Genomic DNA, 18,881 nt, shown 5'->3' with positions numbered 1-18,881 from the left:
ACATTAAGTTGAAAGTGGGAGTATGCGCATAAACACGGTCTATTAATTGTCTGCTCTTTCAAGACATTTGTCAGCTCCGGGACCTTAGGAGTTAAATGTATAATCAACCCTTTGGGGACAAGACTGTTCTGTCTCACATGGGAAAAAGTAACTTTCAATGAAAAATAAGGTCCTCAGTTGGTGATTTATCATCTCAAAGGGCATATTTTATTATAAATGTCAATTCCACAAAATTATGTGTCCTGTAATACATAATTATGTTCAAAATTGCATTTGAAATCTATTATTAACAGTTAACAGTGAACATTCTTAAAATAGTTATTACTCTTGGCCTTAACACAAAAAGCAATAATGGAGGTATTTTAGGGAGTTAAAAGCTGCAAGGCATTGGCCTCTGAATAAAGCCACTGCAGGTGTGTTTCTTAATGGGCTGTTAATTTTATAGCAAGTGAACACAAAGGACAGAGACCATGTGTGTTTTTAAACTGTGTTTGGTGTGGAGAAAGAGTTGATCGCTGAAAAATATAAAGGCCGTGTGGAAAGAGGCCAAATTGAATCCCCCCCTGAGGTGCAATCCTGTGGCTCAGAGTCAAGGCAAACTAATTCTTGCCCCTCCTCTTCTATCCCTTCCCTCCCCCCTCCACTCAACAGAGAATTCCACAGAAGCATATAGTAATGGAGTACCTCAGAAATAATTAGAAAATTTGGAAATAAATAATAAAGACCTTCTTGTCCAAACTCAGCACCCTCTCACACTAACTAGCTCCTTTTAGGTTTCTTGTATTTGCTACTGGCATTGTCTGAGTCACCCAAACTCACAACCATGGAGTAAGTTTTGACCCTCCCTCAGCCCCCATACCTAGTGTCCCAGTGTCCTAACAACCTTGCTTCTCAATGTGTATGCTGTGTACCATGCAACACGGGCATTACGGGAACTTGTGAGAAATATCCGACCTCAGACCTACTTTATCATAACTGCATTTTAAAAAGACGCCCTTCTTAAGCACATTCAAGTTTGAGAAGCACTGCTCTAGAATCTTCCTTTATATTGTCTTCTTCCTTTTTTTCTTCTTCCTGAGAAAATAACTTTTATTATTATAAATAAGTCTCTTTATATTTTAGATATACTTTTGACTTTTGGTAAAAAAAATGTCTTTAGATTTTACTTTTTAATTCAGAGTGATGACTCTTACCTTGTGACACAAGCATTTAGCTCATTGCTCTTTATTTTTTTATAATTTATCTTCCATCTTCTTTATGTTTTCCAAGTGATCCATCTAGTCTGTGACTTCCCTGTCTTGCCTTAGTTTAGATAAGTTATTTTTTATCTCCATATTATTTTCTCTATGCTAGTGTGAAAAATAAATTTGTATTTTTTTAGTATTTATGCTTGAAAGTACAATAAGATTTTTTAAATGTATAATAATCTGAAGTTCATTGATATTTGTATCATTCTTTAGGATAACCCAGTTTTATACTTCTTCAGTAATACGTGATTTTTTTAACTTTACTGAGGAAGAATTGACAAATATAGTTGTATATATTTAAAGTAGACAATGTGATGATTTCATATACACATACAATGTAGAAATGATCAAACAGGTCAGGATAATTAACACATCCGTCACCTCACACTCACATAGTTAACTTTTTTGGTGTGGTAGGAATGCTTAAGATCTACTCTCAGCAACTTTCAAGTATGTAACACCATCTTGTTAACTACAGTCGCCATGCTCTATGTCAGATTGTCAGAGCTCCTGCTTATAACTGAAAATTTGTACCCTTTGACCTACATCACCTGGTACCCCCTCCCTCCAGCCCTGACAACCATTCTAGTCTCTGTTTCTATGAGATTGGCTTTTAGTCTTTTCTAGATTCCACGCATAAGCAATATCATATAGAATTTGACTTTCTCTGTCTTACTTATTTTACTTAGCATAATGCCCTCCAGCTTCATCCATATTTTTGCAATTGGGAGCACTTCCTTCTTTTTTGTGGCTGAATAATATTTCATTGCCTGTGTGTGTATATGCACATACATATATACAGACAATGGAGTAGTGTGTGTGTGTGTATGTGTGTATGTTTGTGTGTATCACATTTTCTTTATCCATTCATCCATCAAAGGATATTTAGATTGTTTCCATATCTTGGCTATTATGAATAATGCTGCAGTGAATGTGGCTGTGTAGATACGTCTTCAGGATCCTGATTTCAGTTCCTTTCCATATATACACAGAAGTTGGATTGCTGTATCGTATGGTAGTTTTTTTTTTTTTTTGAGGAACCACTGTACTGCTTTCCAAAATGACTGTACCATGATTGCATACCCACCAATGGCGTATAAGGGTTCCCTTTTCTCCATATCCTTACCAACATTTGTTATTTCTTATCTTTTGATACTAGTCAACCAAACGGGTATGAGGTGCTATCTCATTGTGGTTTTGACTTGCATTTCCCCAATGATTAGTGATGTTGAGTACCTTTTCATATACCTATTGGCCTTTTTTGGAAAAATGTGTGTTCAAGTCCTTTGCCCATTTTTACATTGGATTATTTGTTATTTTGCTATTGAGTTGGATGATTTGCTTTTTTTTTTTTTTTTACTCTGGAGTTGTATGAATTCTTTATGTGTTTTGGATAGTAATCCCTTATTAGATAAATGGTTTGCAAGTAATTTTCTCCCATTCTGTATATGGCCTTTTAAATTTATTTAATTGTTTCTTTTGCTGTACAGAGCTCTTTAGTTTGGTGTAGCCCCACTTTTTTATTTTACAGGTGACTGGACTGTACTTATTCCACGTGAACTGTTGAGCCCACTGTAAATTTAGATCTTTAGGTCATTTCACCTGAATTATTGTTCCATAATTCTCTATCATCCTTGTGTTTCCACCTCTAAATCATTCTACCTTCTGCCTCAAGATTAGTTTTTCTAACGTATCCAAATATCTCCCTTCTTCTTAAAAACCTTTAATGACTCTCCTCTTTTTTTTTCTTTTTTTTGGTACAAAGTATTCCTTTCATGTAGAAAATTCTTGTCAACAGCTCTGTTGAAATCTTCTCTTCCCTTTAAGGCCCATCTTCAATACTACTTCCCATAAATACCCTTTTCTAACTCATTCATTCATTCATTCATTCATTGAATAAATATGTATGGATCACATACTATTTGCATACATTCTTCTAGTTACTGGGGATAAAGCAATGAACAAAACAGCCACAGCCTCATGGAGCTTCTATTCTCTTGGGAGAAAATAGGCAATAAACAATAACCAAGTAAAACATGTGGTATGTTAGGGATGTAAGTACTAAGAAGAAAAATAAAGGAAGATAAAGGGCATAGAGACTGCTAGGAATGAGGAGTATCCTCCAATCAAATACTCCTTACTCCTTTGAATACCCAAATCATTTATTTTCCTTTACAACATGGTTATTTGTGCGTTTGTCCTTTTTCTTCTCTTATATTCAGAGCTCCTTGAGAGCAAGAAGCTCATCTTGCTCATCTTTGTATTGCCTGCATTTAACCATTTAAATTTAACCATTTAATAATGATTAAAATGAATCAAGTTAGGAAATAAATGTAACAGTAATGCAAGAGAAGGGAGATACTGGTATAGTGGTTGGTTAGGGGAGTCTTCTTGGAAGATCATTTGTGTAAAGCCCTGAAATATGGGTAGGGTGGTGGAAAAAAGACCTTAGTAAGTCATTTTGATATTTTTGTCCTGAAAAACTAAAAACCATCGCTTTATAAATTACGATTAATATTATCTGTAATTTTCTTTACCTTTAAAACCAGTGTTTCAGAAGGGACGGGCGATAGACACCGGAGAAGTTGACATTGGTGCACAAGTCATGCAGACCATTCCACCCGGCTTATTCTGGCGTTTCCAGATTACTATCCACCATCCTATATATCTGAAATTCAATATTTCTTTAGCCAAGGACTCTCTGCTGGGAATTTATGGCAGAAGAAACATTCCACCTACACACACTCAGGTATTTGATGTTATAGGTGTTTCTTGACCCTTTGGAGGGTGGTGGGATGAACAGTTCAGGGTTTGTGACTTGCAAAGTATGTGGGAATCAAAGGTGAAGGCAGACAATTTTTGTAATGAGCAAATATCCAGAATAATCACACTCAAACGAATGAAAACAAAAATGACTGAGAAATATGCAATAGCATTTAGCAGAGCAGATTCAGAAAAGGAAGTTTAAGAAAATATTCTTGAAATTTGAATTCTGTTTCCTGGAATAAGATGATCATGAGTCATCCCAGCCCCCTCATCTTACTTAGCTTTTGGGACCACACCTCCTTCGCTGGCCCCATATGGTCTTGACCTCTTGTCCCGATGAAGAATGCAAATCAATAAGGGAAATGAGTCTAAAAGGCAGGTTTTATCTTATGGGTAGAAATTTTTTCTTGTGATTGTTAATAATAACTCAAATACGTAAATCTTCTGTGGTTTAGAAAGCCCTTCTATAAACGCTAACCACCTCATTTCTCTCATTTTTCCCCCTTATCTCTTTCTTGCACGAACCCATTTGGGGCCTTGCTCCATCTAAGAAGTAGCGTAAGGAATCATAACCATCAGGGGATTGCTTTTTTTTTTTTCCAACAGACACGACCATAGTCCATATCTTACCTTCTGGATGGGAATAGGCAGGGAAATAGAATGCCATTCAAATGTGACTCTTAAAATGCCCAAGGAAATGTGTGCCATGTGCTTGTCCACTGATTAGGGGGAAAAAGGAGGGGGTTCTTTGAATATTTAAATATGCTACCACAAAGGTAGTAAATTACGAATGTCCCCCAATTTTTGACTGTTTATTTGTTTTAAAAACTGTAAAACTCTTAAATTTGTAGAGAAGATCATGATGACTTTTTTGAGGGGAATGTGTGGTTTCGAGTATCTTCTGATACTTTAGTAAAATATCAAGATTCTCTCGCATAGTGCCAAATACAATTTTTTTCTATTTCTTGGTTTATTTATTTTTAGACAATTATTTTGTATACTCCAAAACTGAAAGGTATTTTATAGCATTTATAAATATCGTGGGTTTTTCAGAATTAATAGTATACTTTTGTGTTTAAGTATAATTAAGAACGAGTAACTTCCTCTTTCAAAGCAAAGAAGTGTGGAAGAGAGCAGTTGAAGCTAGAGATGTTCGTTAGTCTAGAAGTAGAAGTAGTGGCTCAGATTTGCGTGTATTTGTTCCAGTTCGACTTTGTAAAATTGATGGATGGAAAACAGCTGGTCAAGCAGGACTCCAAGGGCTCTGATGATACCCAACACTCCCCTCGGAACCTGATCTTAACCTCACTGCAGGAGACAGGTTTCATAGAGTATATGGACCAAGGGCCTTGGTATCTGGCATTCTACAATGATGGAAAAAAGATGGAGCAGGTATTCGTGTTAACTACAGCAATTGGTAAGCTGCCTTGACTATTATTTTGAATTGACAGTATAATTCTAGAAAGACAGCAGTGATTAAAGTGACACAGATGTCATTTAAACCCACCGTTCATTCTGCCTTAAAGTCCTTATTCAAGATAGGTCACTACGAGAAAGGCTTATATTATTGTTGTCATTAATGTTGTTCAAATGCTGATTAAGATTTTCTAAATGCTCCATTATTTGCTGCTTTGTAGGATACTTGCCACGTACCTTTTTATGTATTTTCAACAGGAATAGTTACCTGGATGATATTATTACCAAGGCTGCACAGATGAACAACTTCAGTGACAAAGGGAATAAGCAAGAGAATCTCTGTTCATTCAAGATCCATTAGAAAAGACAAAGCAAATAAATACCTTTTTTAAAATGGAGAAACTAGCACCAGTCCAGCTCTTCTTTAGAACAACCGATTCTAGAACCATTAAGGCTTCAAAAACCTACGAGTATTCAGAGAAGGGTCTTAAGGGTAATAACTTGGACCACTCATAGCCCTTTCTTTTGGAATTTTTTAGCCCCGAGGGGAAACATCTCATAGACATAGTATTTTATTGTGTGAATCTTCCTAACACACATGTCTTTTAAAAGAAGGGAAAATATTTTACAGCTGTCCGTTTTCTATCCAACTCTCACCACTTTATCCTTTAGTTAACCTGTTCAACCATATGTTTAGGAAGATGTGTTGACTGTTAATAGACATACCATCTGCTCTTTATAACAATTATGTTCTATTTTTACTTGATGCTGAAGACCTTGACCCAGTAGAAAATGGTATTCCAGCCATTATATTAACAAAAACTTTCCTCTAAAGTAATCAGACTATAAAAATACACCGATTATTTTTTTTTCCCCTGGAGAAAAACTCCACTGATTTTACATCTTCAAAAGACAACATATTTGTTAAATTAGAAAAAAAAAATTGAAGTCCTGACACTTTTTTGCAACGCTAACAGACTCAATGGAGCAGATTTAATAGATGTACCTTTCATGACATTGTTTTTCTATCAAGGCCCAATTTTGGTAATGCAGATGCCAGTGAGTCATGGGAAGTTGAGTTCCTCCTAAGAAATCAAACAGTTAGAAGATCTAAAATATTTGTGAAGATTTTCTCTCTTCCTGTTATCCTTACCAGTAAGCTCAAGTTGAAACACTAACCCAACTATTAACCTTTCAAAAATCAATAGACCCAGAAACATGCTTGAAATTTTTTCCCGTCCCTTACTTCCTCCCAAAAAGAAGCTAATCTTTGAGATAGAATTCCTATTATCCAGATATCACGCTGTCAGTTTCATATGCAACAAAGTATTTGCTTCTTCCTTATGCAAGTCACGTTTTTTTTCTACTTTTCTGTTGTGTTTTTAATTTTTTTTTTAAATGTTTATTTATTTTTGAGACAGAGAGAGACAGAGCATGAACGGGGGAGGGTCCGAGAGAGAGGGAGACACAGAATCCGAAGCAGGCTCCGGGCTCTGAGCTGTCAGCACAGAGCACGACGCGGGGCCTGAACTCACGGACCGTGATATCATGACCTGAGCCAAAATCGGACGATCAACCGACTGAGCCACCCATCCGTTGTGTTTTTACGGTTAGAAGTAACAGAAACACTTCTGCAATTCCACTTAAAGAGAATTCAAGTAAATTTCTGAAAAAAATCACAAGTATTAAGTTATTTGCTCTAAATGCTCCCCATTAATTTTTTTTATGTTTTTATAATTTAACTGCAGTAAAGAGAGGCTAATATATTTGATTAAACAATTTAAGCTTTGTATCAATTTGACTACGCTAAATGCTGTTCTTAGCTGTTCGTTCTCTATTTCATGATGTTAGAATCGGTTGATTGATCTTAACTCTATTTGGTCCACTACTAATAAGGATCAAGACAATATTAGCAATAAGCATTTATTGAATGACTAATATAGGCTAGCCACAGGCCTATATTAATATATATTATTTTCCAGTAGTATAGACAGAGTTGTCAATATCCCCTAATCTCAGCCAACCTGCTCTATAACATGATAATATATACCACTTATGGAGTGCCATTCTGCCCCCAAACACTGTACCAAATGATTTACATTCAATAATCTTGTTTGATTCCCTTCACAACACTGATAGCATAGGTGTAGTGATATTTATATAACAAATAAGGAAATGGAGGCTTGAAATGAGTAAATAATCTGATAGAGTCTCACAGCCAACAAGTGGCAAAATTGAGATTTGAGACAACCAAGTATGTCTGACTCCAAAGCCCATGCCCTTCAGGCCGTAATCATTCCATCAGATTATCCATTACCTTTAGTTTCTCCCATAAGAAAACCTGCCAGGAGCAAAACCCATCATCAGTGCAGATGTAGATATCGAGGGGTTTTAGACTCTAGAATAAAAGTAGAGTTTTATGCATAGAACTTTAAAATCATTCTCAACTCTAATGAACTGCAGTTGAGGAAGTGATTCTGAAGGAAGATTAAAAAGATAGAAGGCAAGAGGCACCTGGGTGGCTCAAACAGTTAAGCATCTGACTCTTGATTTCGGCTCAGGTCATGATATCACAGTTCGTGAGTTCGAGCCTCACATGAGGCTCTGTGCTGACGGTGCAGACCCTGCTTCGGATTCTGTGTCCCTCTCTCTCTCCCCCTCCCCTCTGTCTGTCTGTCTGTCTCTCTCTCTCTCTCTCTCTCAGTAAATAAATAAATAAATAAATAAATAAATAAATAAAAATAAACTTTAAAAAGGATAGAAGGCAAAATTTCATGGAAGCCAACATAAATAGAAAAGCACATTGTTTCTCATCACTAGTTACTTATGTGTTCCTGCTGTAGCCATCCTCCTCCTAGATTCCCTGGGCTGTCCCAGTGTCTCTTTCATACCCAGTGGAAGTGGCAGCTTCCAGATTCTCCCTATATTGCCTTCTCTTCTCATTTGCATTGCTGGTGTTAAGTTCTGTGCAGCAGTGTGGGCCCAGAGACAGATCTTAGATAAGTCAATAAGATGTAGGGATTTTTATTTATTTTGATAGCAAACTTTATTAAACATTTTTTCTACAATAGCTACATTCCCACAAGGCTGCTTGCATAAGGTTGTCAATAGGAGCTGGTGTGAAATTACATTCAACTATATTTACCTTTGAAAGCTTCCTCCATGACCTCCTATTAACCATCCAGGGCGGGGGAAATCCAAATGTAGATTTAAGAACTGCCACTATCGCTTGGTACAAGAAACATAGATTAAATAGAAACTGGAGACGTAATTGTTCCGTCTTTGAATGGAAAAAACTCTGTGCCTTTTCAGCACCTTTTAAAGAAGTTAATGATTTTATGAAAATAACGAGTGTTTTAAGAAGTTAAAAATGGTTGGCTCTTTGTCAAACGTTCTGTTCCCGTCAGACCAGTTGTCGCTCAGCAAATGCCACGTATAAATTTCTTATCCAGTTCAGTTTTCTAGCACAGGGATCAGAGAACAGGTTATCATAAACCTGCAAAAAGCTATCTGATGTATTCACACAGGGGTGACAAGAAGAACCTCTTCTGAGTGATAATAGGGGGCTATGCACACAGCCCCTGGATTCATTCCCGGCTTTCTAAGAATTCCCCCCAAGGGGCGCCTGGGTGGCTTGGTCGGTGAAGCGTCCGACTTCGGCTCAGGTCACGATCTCGCGGTCCGTGAGTTCGAGCCCCGCGTCGAGCTCTGTGTCGACAGCTCAGAGCCTGGAGCCTGTTTCAGATTCTGTGTCTCCCTCTCTCTGTGACCCTCCCCCGTTCATGCTCTGTCTCTCTCTGTCTCAAAAATAAATAAACGTTAAAAAAAAAAAAAAAAAAAGAATTCCCCCCAAAACTAGATACCACTTTCTTCCTCTTGGCTTTTATTCTACCCAAGGCCGAACCCCAAGTCTAGATCAGAAGTTCTCTAACTGTGGAAGTTTCCTATTTGAAGCATTGGTTCTCAGTGCCTTAATGAGGTGAGCCACCTGTGGGGTCACCTGAGGTTTTTGTTAGACTGTGGATTCCTGGGCTGCATCCTTCAGATTCAGTAGGTCTGGAGGGAAGCCTAGGCATCTACATTGTAAGTGTTTTGAGTGATCTACTGATCCAGGTGGTCAAAAGGCCACAATTGAAGAAATGCTATTTCTCGGCCCTCATTATGAATTCTCACAGCGGAGTAGAAGACGCCAAGACCACTTCCTAGAATATCTCCTTCTAATTGGAAATAGCTTATGCAAGTGAAACGAGATGAAGTAGATAATTTGGATTGAAAAGGAAAAACTGGTACATACGAGAAGTATGAGTTTAATGGGCCAGAACGTAAAACTCTGAATCCAAGAATGCTAAGTATGGAAAACTTCCAGAAAGAGTAATGAGAAGATGATTTAAAAAAAAAAAAAAACTGAAAGAAGAAAGCACACATACCATAAGAGTTCATGGACTTGGAATTTGACTTTATTATACTCAAATACAATTTTAAACTAGAAATAATTTTTGTCATTGTCAGAGCCTGACTTTTGTATAACTTCCTACCTTTTCAGCCAAATTACTAACCACAAGACTTATCAAAGTTCTGTCGCACTGCACATCTTTATGTCACCAGAACTACCTATGGGCGCCTTTAAAGCCTTCTCAATTCCCTTGAAACCTATTCTTCTCTAAGAATGGATTGAAGGGAAATTAGTGGCAGAGAACTGATAAGCATTTACAGTCAAGAAAGCATTTCTCAACAAAATACTTAGGTTCTAATGCTTTTAGTGGTGGTGAATTTAATATGAACACTTACTTTAAAAGCCTTCCATTGTCACTTATTAATGAAAATGAAATACTGATTATCATATTTAAGCTGTCAAGACAGTAGATTAAACATTTTAAGGTGCTAGAGAAGAAATTTTTTATTTGCTACAACCTAAACTTGAAAAATAAACAGTAGACTTAGTCTTTTGGGTTGCATTTTTAAGCCCATTTTGCTTTTGAGAAATATCCTATAATTCTAGTACATTTTTAGCTTTGTCACGAACATCTCGTAAGAATACAATTCATCTAGACCCTTTATGCACTTTAGAGATGAGGTTGGTTTTTAGTTTCACTCTTGAATAGCCAATTCAGCAAATCCAGGGCCCTTGTAATAATTTGGTACTACATGTGACATCTTACAGAAATCTTTGGCATCTGATTTTAAACAGTAAGTGCTCCAAGACTAGGAGAGGGCAAGATTGTTATAGGCCTAGAGTTCTTGCAATTTAAAAAAAAAAAAAAGTTAAGGACTCTACAGCCTGGAAGTTTGCTCATTTCTTTCCTTTTTCCCTATTAACAGAAATAATGGATGACTGTTCAACCAATTGCAATGGAAATGGAGAGTGTATCTCTGGCCATTGTCATTGTTTCCCAGGATTCTTGGGGCCTGACTGCGCGAGAGGTAATGTTGCTCTGTTATTCCAATTGGTTTGGGGATATACACGTCTTTTGAGAACTCGGAATCAGGAGCAATAAGAGGAGGAAGAGAAGTGGCCGTAGGAGTAGCAGCAAACCACCACCACCCCCCACCACAACCAAAAGCTGAGCACTTACTCTGCCACAGACTGTTTGTTATAAACACTCTGTTACCTCTTCTGAATCATACATCCTTTGGAAACCGGTGACGTAGATCTACTGTTATCCCAGCTTATTGTGCAAAGAAACAACCTCAGAGAGGGGCGATAGGCAGTTACCGAACGGGTGGAATTTGTACCGGGGTCGTCTGTAACTGCTTATATACACCCGCGTAAATGGGAAGGGATAGGCAACCAGCAAACCGATAAGGAGCCTTAGAAAGTAAAGACTGGCAAGTCACGAGTGAAACAGCAAACTTTACCGTTTCCTCGACTTGCCCGTAGTTTAATTCTCGAAAAGCTTTAGATAAATCACACTGCGTTTCACCCCACGCGTACAGTTACTATGGTAGAGATGCTTTCTGCTCATTTTCAGTGTATTCTTACAGTTCTCAGTCTGCTAATACTTTAATCTCAGGTTTCCCAGCCACTCAGATTCCCTTAGATTAAATTCTGCTCAGCTGAGAATTCTATAGCACTTGCTGGCTTCCTGGGAGCATGACAGATCTGGAGGATGTGGGGATTAGGAAGAAGATGGCTGGTATTAAAAATTGACTAAGACAAGATACAGGCCCTGCCCTCAAGGAGCCCATAGTTTTAATAGGGAGGCAACAATGACAAAGCAGAGTTTAAGTATTCTAATAAAGGTCTGCACCAGGTGTCACGGGAGTAGACATCTATCCAGCATAAATGTATTTAAATATACGACTTTTTAAAGAAAACATTATATACTCCCTGTTTATCAGTTTTTAAACTTTTCAGGTTTTTCTTTCTAAAAGTGGCATACATCTGTTTGAGGAAGAAAAGCCATAAGAGAAAAAATAAAACCTTGGTTTAAAATAATGATAACAGGGGCGCCTGGGTGGCTCAGTCGGTTAAGCGTCCGACTTCAACTCAGGTCACGATCTCGCGGTCTGTGACTTCGAGCCCCGCGTCGGGCTCTGGGCTGATGGCTCAGAGCCTGGAGCCTGCTTCCGATTCTGTGTCTCCCTCTCTCTCTGCCCCTCCCCCGTTCATGCTCTGTCTCTCTCTGTCTCAAAAATAAACGTTAAAAAAAATTTAAAAAAAAAATAAAATAATGATAACAGTAGTAATAATAATAATAATAGTTGTTTAACGGTATGTTGGAATCAAAAGCACATACTTGAAATAATTTCTTCACGCAGGATATTTTCATAACTTATCCTTTTTCCTCTCTCATAAGAGGAAAATTCTATTTGTAATCGCAAGGATGTGCCTGTTTAATAAAGGCTGAGTTAGAAATAGTACAAATTTTTGCCTGAAATATTACACAAGAATCAATAGAAGATTGCTCTTTGGAGATTTTAAAAGCATTTTGAGAACACTACAAGTTCATTTGCCAACCTTCAGATTCGTGCCCTGTGCTGTGTGGTGGGAATGGAGAATACGAGAAAGGACACTGTGTCTGCCGAAATGGCTGGAAGGGACCAGAGTGCGACGTTCCAGAAGAGCAATGCATTGACCCAACGTGCTTTGGTCACGGCACCTGCATCATGGGAGTCTGCATCTGTGTGCCAGGATACAAAGGAGAAATATGCGAGGAAGGTCAGAGCCCCATTTTAATCTATTGCTTCAGGCTTTTCTCTCACCGAATTGTGCAACTGTCATTCTGTAGAGATGCATCTAGTAGAGATGCAGGTAGTCTCTGCAAACCGTAAATGTTCAATATGTCTTGAGTACATGGAGAAGGGGGCTGGAGTCTGGGGAACTCATGTCTCCTCAGACAGTCTCTAACATTAACGCAGGGCTGTATCTGGGACACTTGCAGAGCAGTCATGAAAAATGGTGTCCCCCCCCCCCATTTCTAACACTGCTTCATAACTTGAGAATTTCCATATTGATGACATTAGGTGTTAATTCAACTGCTTTCGTTGTTCCACACTACATTAGGCTGTATCTTACTTTAAAACACATGCTAAAAATAATCATGGGTGCACATTTGGAATGATTTCATTGAATGTTTTCTTTGGGAGCGATTTGTAATTACCATTATTATTATTGCTTTATAGTATTTATTTTTACATACCTCATGCTGGAACTTGACCTCCATGCCTAAGGAAGCCAGCGGACCACTAATGAGTTTCAAGGCAGTGCCTTTATATTAAAATTCACTCCAAAGGAACCTTTACACACACGACGCACAAACATATTTTGAAATGGCAATAGTTTCATCATTTAAAGAGACACATTGGAAAATAAGTTTACTAGTAATCAGACCTTTTTCATGCCACATTCCTCAAATAAGACTGATTTCAGAAATAATATTAAACCATTACCATGGGAGATGGTCTCATCACAACTGTTGTTCAGGAAAGAGGCTGCTGAAAATGCACTATAATTGCTTTTTAAAGATGGCTCATTAAGACTATTACACAGCATTCTAAAGGGCTTAATCTCATTCCGCTCCAAGAGTTTAGCTTTCCACCTCCCGTTAGCAATCGTAGAATTTTGGTGTGAAGATTATATCTGTTCCAGTGAATGGCATTGGGCCTGGACAGGACACCAGAGTTCCTGAGTTATGTCTGGAAATCGTTTTTATGGTTATCCAACTGCAGTCATTATGTTTAAGTTGTAAACTCAGACGTTACATGGGCATATGCATGTGCACCCAAACAATGATACCCCTCACAGCATCTACAGTTCTCCATGAAAATGTTTAACCTCATTAATTTAGACCCTTCTGATCAAAATTTGGGAGGCACTTGAAAAAGGACTTAGCTTAAATTTCCCTTCTAGGGATCTCTAAGAAAATGTGTAGAATAACCAAGGTAGCAAGGAGGAATACCCACCATATTTAACAGTATAAGCTTGTCAAATACAGCAGAAAAAAAATGTTTTAAGTTAAAGGTCATAGACCAGAAACTCACAGGCTGAACTGGGCTTATGGATGGGTTGTGTTTGGGTCACACAACAGTGGTGGTGGTAGTGTTTTTATTGGTTTTTTTTTTCCCCATGCGATCTATTTGCCAAAATTTAAAAATAGAGAAGTGTTCTATAAAAATCTCTCATTTTGGTCTTTCTTGAGCAACTGGAAAATCTGATACCATGGGCCTGTGTTCCCACATGGCGATAATCAGCTGCAACCAAGCAGCCGCAGTTTCCTTTAAACTGGACCCTTCTCTCAGTTCCCTCCCAACACACTGGCTTCTTACGTCCAGTTCATCTCATTCATGTATGCTGCTTGCTGGCTCATTCAGACATATGGCTTTGTGCCTCTGATTTAAGTATGACTTACGTATTCCTTGAAGGTGGACTTTTAATAAAACAAACTAAGTTCAGTATTATTTTGTTTGTTATAGTTGTTGTGTTTTAATGTAACAAAATAGCCTCCTTCTAAAAAATATTCTGTACTTTTAGACTTTCCCTCTTGATCCAAATAATGAACAAAATAAAATCAGATGTACCTTTTAGTATTTATTTGCTGATTAGCTCAGGAACTTAAAGCACTGTGCTAATGACCGTAAGGTTATGGGCTAATTATAATACAATAGCACTAATTGTAACAATGCTTAGGCTCTGTTCCGTTACCAAAAGCCACACCCGAGACCAGACCAGTCTTATGAATGAAGGCAGGTTTTATCAGTCTGTTTCATTGCTGGAATACTTTTTGAATTACTTATTCAAAGCATACTCCCCTCATTATGTGGAATCATTTTAGTTTCATCTTATTGTATCGAGAGAGTAGAAATTTGGAAACAACCTTGTCATTTCCCATGGAATGGCCCCTCAATTAAAAACACAAAACAATTTTCCCCAAGGCAAGTATAGGGATCTACTTCTAAGAGTTTATACATTTGTTAGAATGTGTCGAAAAATTTCCAGACTCCCAGAATTAGAGACAAATAGAATTACATCTGTGATATTCTAAATCATCAAAGACTATGTCACGGCATCCTGATGGAAGGAGAGGCCACACAAACAATTTTTTTAATAATTTTTAAAATTTTGTTGAGAATGTTGCATTTTCAGTGCTTCTGAGAAATTAATGAAAGATTATAATAAATTGATTATGTTGTATGATTTCATGTAACAGCAGTCAGCTCACCTAATACCTAATAATCTAAGCCTAAAAATATGTTTTAATATTTTTAATATTTTATGTTTTAATATTTTTATATATTATATTTGTAGACATATATGTGTAGTATATTTCTATATTTTATATATTGATTTATATGTAATATGTGCATACACACACACACACACACACACACACATACTACTCTAGACATACCAAGTGAAAGCCGATTCTCAGAGCTAGGATTCCAATTTCAGAAAAGACAAGGAATGACTTCCCCAAAATTCTTAGGCTTTCTTGCGAAGCCAAGGAATTCCTGTTGAAAGCCCACACTGGTGCAGCCACCCATTTATGTGGGAGTACTACACCTTGCGTAACAATTTTAAGCAACGTATGTGTGGTTTCCTTCGTCTTCTAATTTTAGGATGCAACCTTTATGATACCCTACATATTTTTAAGTATTAATCATCTCCTGGTTTGAATACAGCCTTTGTATGAGACATTTTATTACCTAATTTAATACCGTATTAATGACGTATTAGGAAATCAAGTGTGAGTATCTCAGTTTCATCATCCTAAAGTATATAGGCAACACCTGTTCACTTTCAACCTTTTTCCTTCTTTTTTGGGGCTTTCAGAAGACTGCTTGGACCCTATGTGTTCCAGCCATGGCATCTGTGTAAAAGGAGAATGTCACTGTTCTACTGGTTGGGGAGGAGTCAACTGTGAAACTCCACTTCCTATATGTCAAGAGCAGTGCTCAGGACACGGGACTTTCCTTCTGGACACTGGGGTGTGTAGCTGTGATCCCAAGTGGACTGGATCTGACTGTTCAACAGGTACACTGGAGTTACCTCCTTCTCTTCCTTCCTCCACTCCCAAATTCTCACTGGCCTTTGCCTTAAGGTAGAACTTGTTAAAGTCTGGGTTGTATGACTTCACGGGTCATAAAGGACTTCCAAGTATTTCCTACGCTAGCATTTTACTGGGTTTTCATATGCAACATGCTACTGGGCTTCTCCTTGTATTTTCCGTTGTAGGTCTGTACTTGAAGCTCTGTCCTCATTCTGTATTCTCCCACAGGTTTGTCTTTCCCTGAGCCTCCTACCATCAGTTCTATACAGGTTATTTCAAAGCTGTATCTCCCCCCAAATAATCCTTCACTTCTAGTCATCTGCTGAGTATTTCCACTGGGTGTTCCATCACTTAGAAACAGAACTTAGCTCAGGAACTCTATTTATACATTGCCATATTGCCGCCCAATTGCTCTTCCCACGACTTGGCTTTCCTTTTCCTATTCCTTACCTTAAAATCCGCTCTAGGTCTCCCCTGTCTAGAAATAAACTTCAGATATCCTAGCCTGTTATTAAAAGCCCACCACAGATTCTCCCAAACCTCTGTCTCCAACCTGTCTTCTACTTCTGCTTCTTGCATGAATCCCTCCTTCTGTGAATGTACTCTGTATGCTCTGCCCCCTCCCAGGGCATGCCACGTTCACACTTTTCTCCATGCCCTTTCCCCGGTGGGGAATGCTGGTACCTTTCTAACCTAGGAAAATCCAGCCCATGGGTGCCTGGGTAGCTCAGTAGGTTAAGCGTCGGACTCTTGATCTCGGCTCGAGTTCTCACGGTTCGTGCGTTCAGGCTCCATGTCGGGCTAGGCACTGTCAGTGCAGATCCTGCTTGGGATTCCCTCTCTCCCTCTCTCTGTCCCTCCCCTGCTCATGCTCTCTCAGTCTCTCTCAGAATAAATGGATATACTTAAAAAGAAAAAAAAATCCAGCCCACCCACCAAGACCAACTACAGTTTTTGCTATTCTATAAAACCTCTCCTGATCACATCAAGAGGATCCTCTGAAATCCCACCGTACTCATTGCTAGACCGTAAAAATGGCATCGTGATGTGGGTATTTGTGTACGTGATTTGTTTTTCCGCCTAAACTAAAAATAATGGGTAGTTCTTTATACTTTGTTTTCTTACCCTTGGACCATGTGCTCATTCAATGAGTAGAATGAACAAATAATAACTCCTACAGAACCTCTGCCTGTGAATTTTGTTGAGGATGTAAAATGACATGTGGTAAACGGGAAAGATTAGGAGCTCGGTGGGACTTTTTGTACCACAGAATTAGTTTATGAACCAAAAAGTCTCCAAACCTGTGCTGTAAAGAAATGAGAAAGCCCCTCTGTTAAGAGAATTAAGCCTAACATGATACTTTACTGTACAAAATTTTGTTGCCTCACATACAAGTAATATGGGAGAGAGGATTGCATTTTACACTTTCAGAAATGGGTAAAATGATACACTTTAACTAATAATAACTAAACTATAGACCTTAAAATTATTCATTCATATACTTAGCAAATGCATGTGTGCCTGCTATGTGCTTGTCATGGTGCTTGGTGCTGGGGATGTGGTGGCAAACAAGATGGATGTGGTCCTTGGATAATAGGAGCTTCCAGTCCAGTGGAAAAGACACTTAGAGCAAGCTAGAAGATGGTTACAAAAAGGAAGTAACTGGGTATTATGGGACTTTATAGTATGGCTCTAGGCTGACTATTCATTTATTTGCTACATGTCATTGACCACCTTCCATTCCTTCATGTGTCAGATATAGTATGTCTGGAGCTTCAAATTTAAAATAAGATTAACGTTTGTGTTGTTATTAAAGCACACACTCACATAACAATTATTATGTAATAGGCGCTATTCTTTCTTTAAGTTTTGTTTTACAGCTTATTTACTCATTTTGGGAGGGGTGGGTAGGGCAGAGAGGGAGAGAGAGAATCCCAAGCAGGCTCTGCACTGACAGCACAGAACCATGAGATCACGACATGAGCCAATATCTAGAGTTGGGACGCTTAACCCACTGAGCAACCCAGGCACCCCTAATGGGCAATATTCTAGGTGTTGTACATATATTCGTTTAATCTTCATAACAACTCTGTGAGATAAGTACTATAAGTGTGCCCATTTTACGAACAAGGAAGCTGAGCTACAGAGAGGTTAAATAACTTGCCCAAAGTCATCCGTATAACAAGTAATAGAGCCAGAACTTGGGCTAATAAGCTATTCTGGCTTCACGTTCTGTACATCTAACCACTGTCCTGCCCTATCCTGTCCTCTAGAGGCCTGTGACCTAATTCACTGTATGAAAAAAAGTATTATTGGACTGTGCTGCAGAACACAAAAAGGGGACAGTAGGGTATTTCTGTGAGAAGAGGCCCCATAGTCAGGGAAGACTTTGAAGGAGTCAACATTTGAATCCACATTAGAAAGATGATCACATGTTCATCACGTGGACAAGAGGGGAAAGAACATTCCAGGCAGATGGAGTAACTTAAAGAAATAGAGCTATGAATGCAAATGCCGTGACTGAGGGTTTGCCAGTCCTTGGGCATAGCTGCAGCCTAGAAATCCAAGAGGAGACAGGGGCAGGGCTAGAACACAGGGAGTTGGGTTTACACACCATGCTAAGGGATTTGCATTTCCCCTTGACACAGTCAGAAGCCACCGAGTGGTTTACAACAAACTGCACGGGAGATAGACCACTCTTTCAGGAACCGGAGAGGAGGCGATGCCTGACCTGGGGGCCTAAGGGACAAGGGGGATGTGATGATCAGAGTTGCCCAGGAGTGGAGTGCTGGGGAGGGCTGGAGCTGACACACGGCGCTTGCGAGAATAGCGAGGCGGGGACATACCAGAAAGGAGTTAGCACAGCAGATGAGGGACAGAGAGGAGCCAAAGATAACTACCCTGAATCGCTAGGTAAAAGGAGGCACCACCAGCTGATACCAAACAAGCACACACAGAGGGGCGC

The 18,881-nt window shown here is 38.7% G+C and overlaps 1 protein-coding gene across 6 annotated transcripts in view; it reads left to right on the top strand.

Moving 5' to 3' along the window:
• TENM1 (teneurin transmembrane protein 1) overlaps nucleotides 1-18,881 on the top strand; it is a 789,989-nt gene that overhangs the window by 523,256 nt on the left and 247,852 nt on the right. For all 6 annotated transcript variants that reach the window (XM_058713217.1, XM_058713216.1, XM_058713215.1 and 3 more), the window contains 5 exons: nucleotides 3,797-3,996; nucleotides 5,220-5,430; nucleotides 10,749-10,850; nucleotides 12,394-12,588; nucleotides 15,700-15,900. In XM_058713217.1, coding sequence (XP_058569200.1) covers nucleotides 3,797-3,996; nucleotides 5,220-5,430; nucleotides 10,749-10,850; nucleotides 12,394-12,588; nucleotides 15,700-15,900 — 909 coding nt within the window. The remainder of the gene's footprint in view (nucleotides 1-3,796; nucleotides 3,997-5,219; nucleotides 5,431-10,748; nucleotides 10,851-12,393; nucleotides 12,589-15,699; nucleotides 15,901-18,881) is intronic.

The sequence above is a fragment of the Neofelis nebulosa genome, chromosome X (genome assembly GCF_028018385.1).
Source record: "Neofelis nebulosa isolate mNeoNeb1 chromosome X, mNeoNeb1.pri, whole genome shotgun sequence".
NCBI classification, from domain to species: domain Eukaryota; kingdom Metazoa; phylum Chordata; class Mammalia; order Carnivora; family Felidae; genus Neofelis; species Neofelis nebulosa.
Note: the sequence above shows the minus strand (reverse complement) of the source record. Positions and strands in the feature narration are given on the sequence as shown.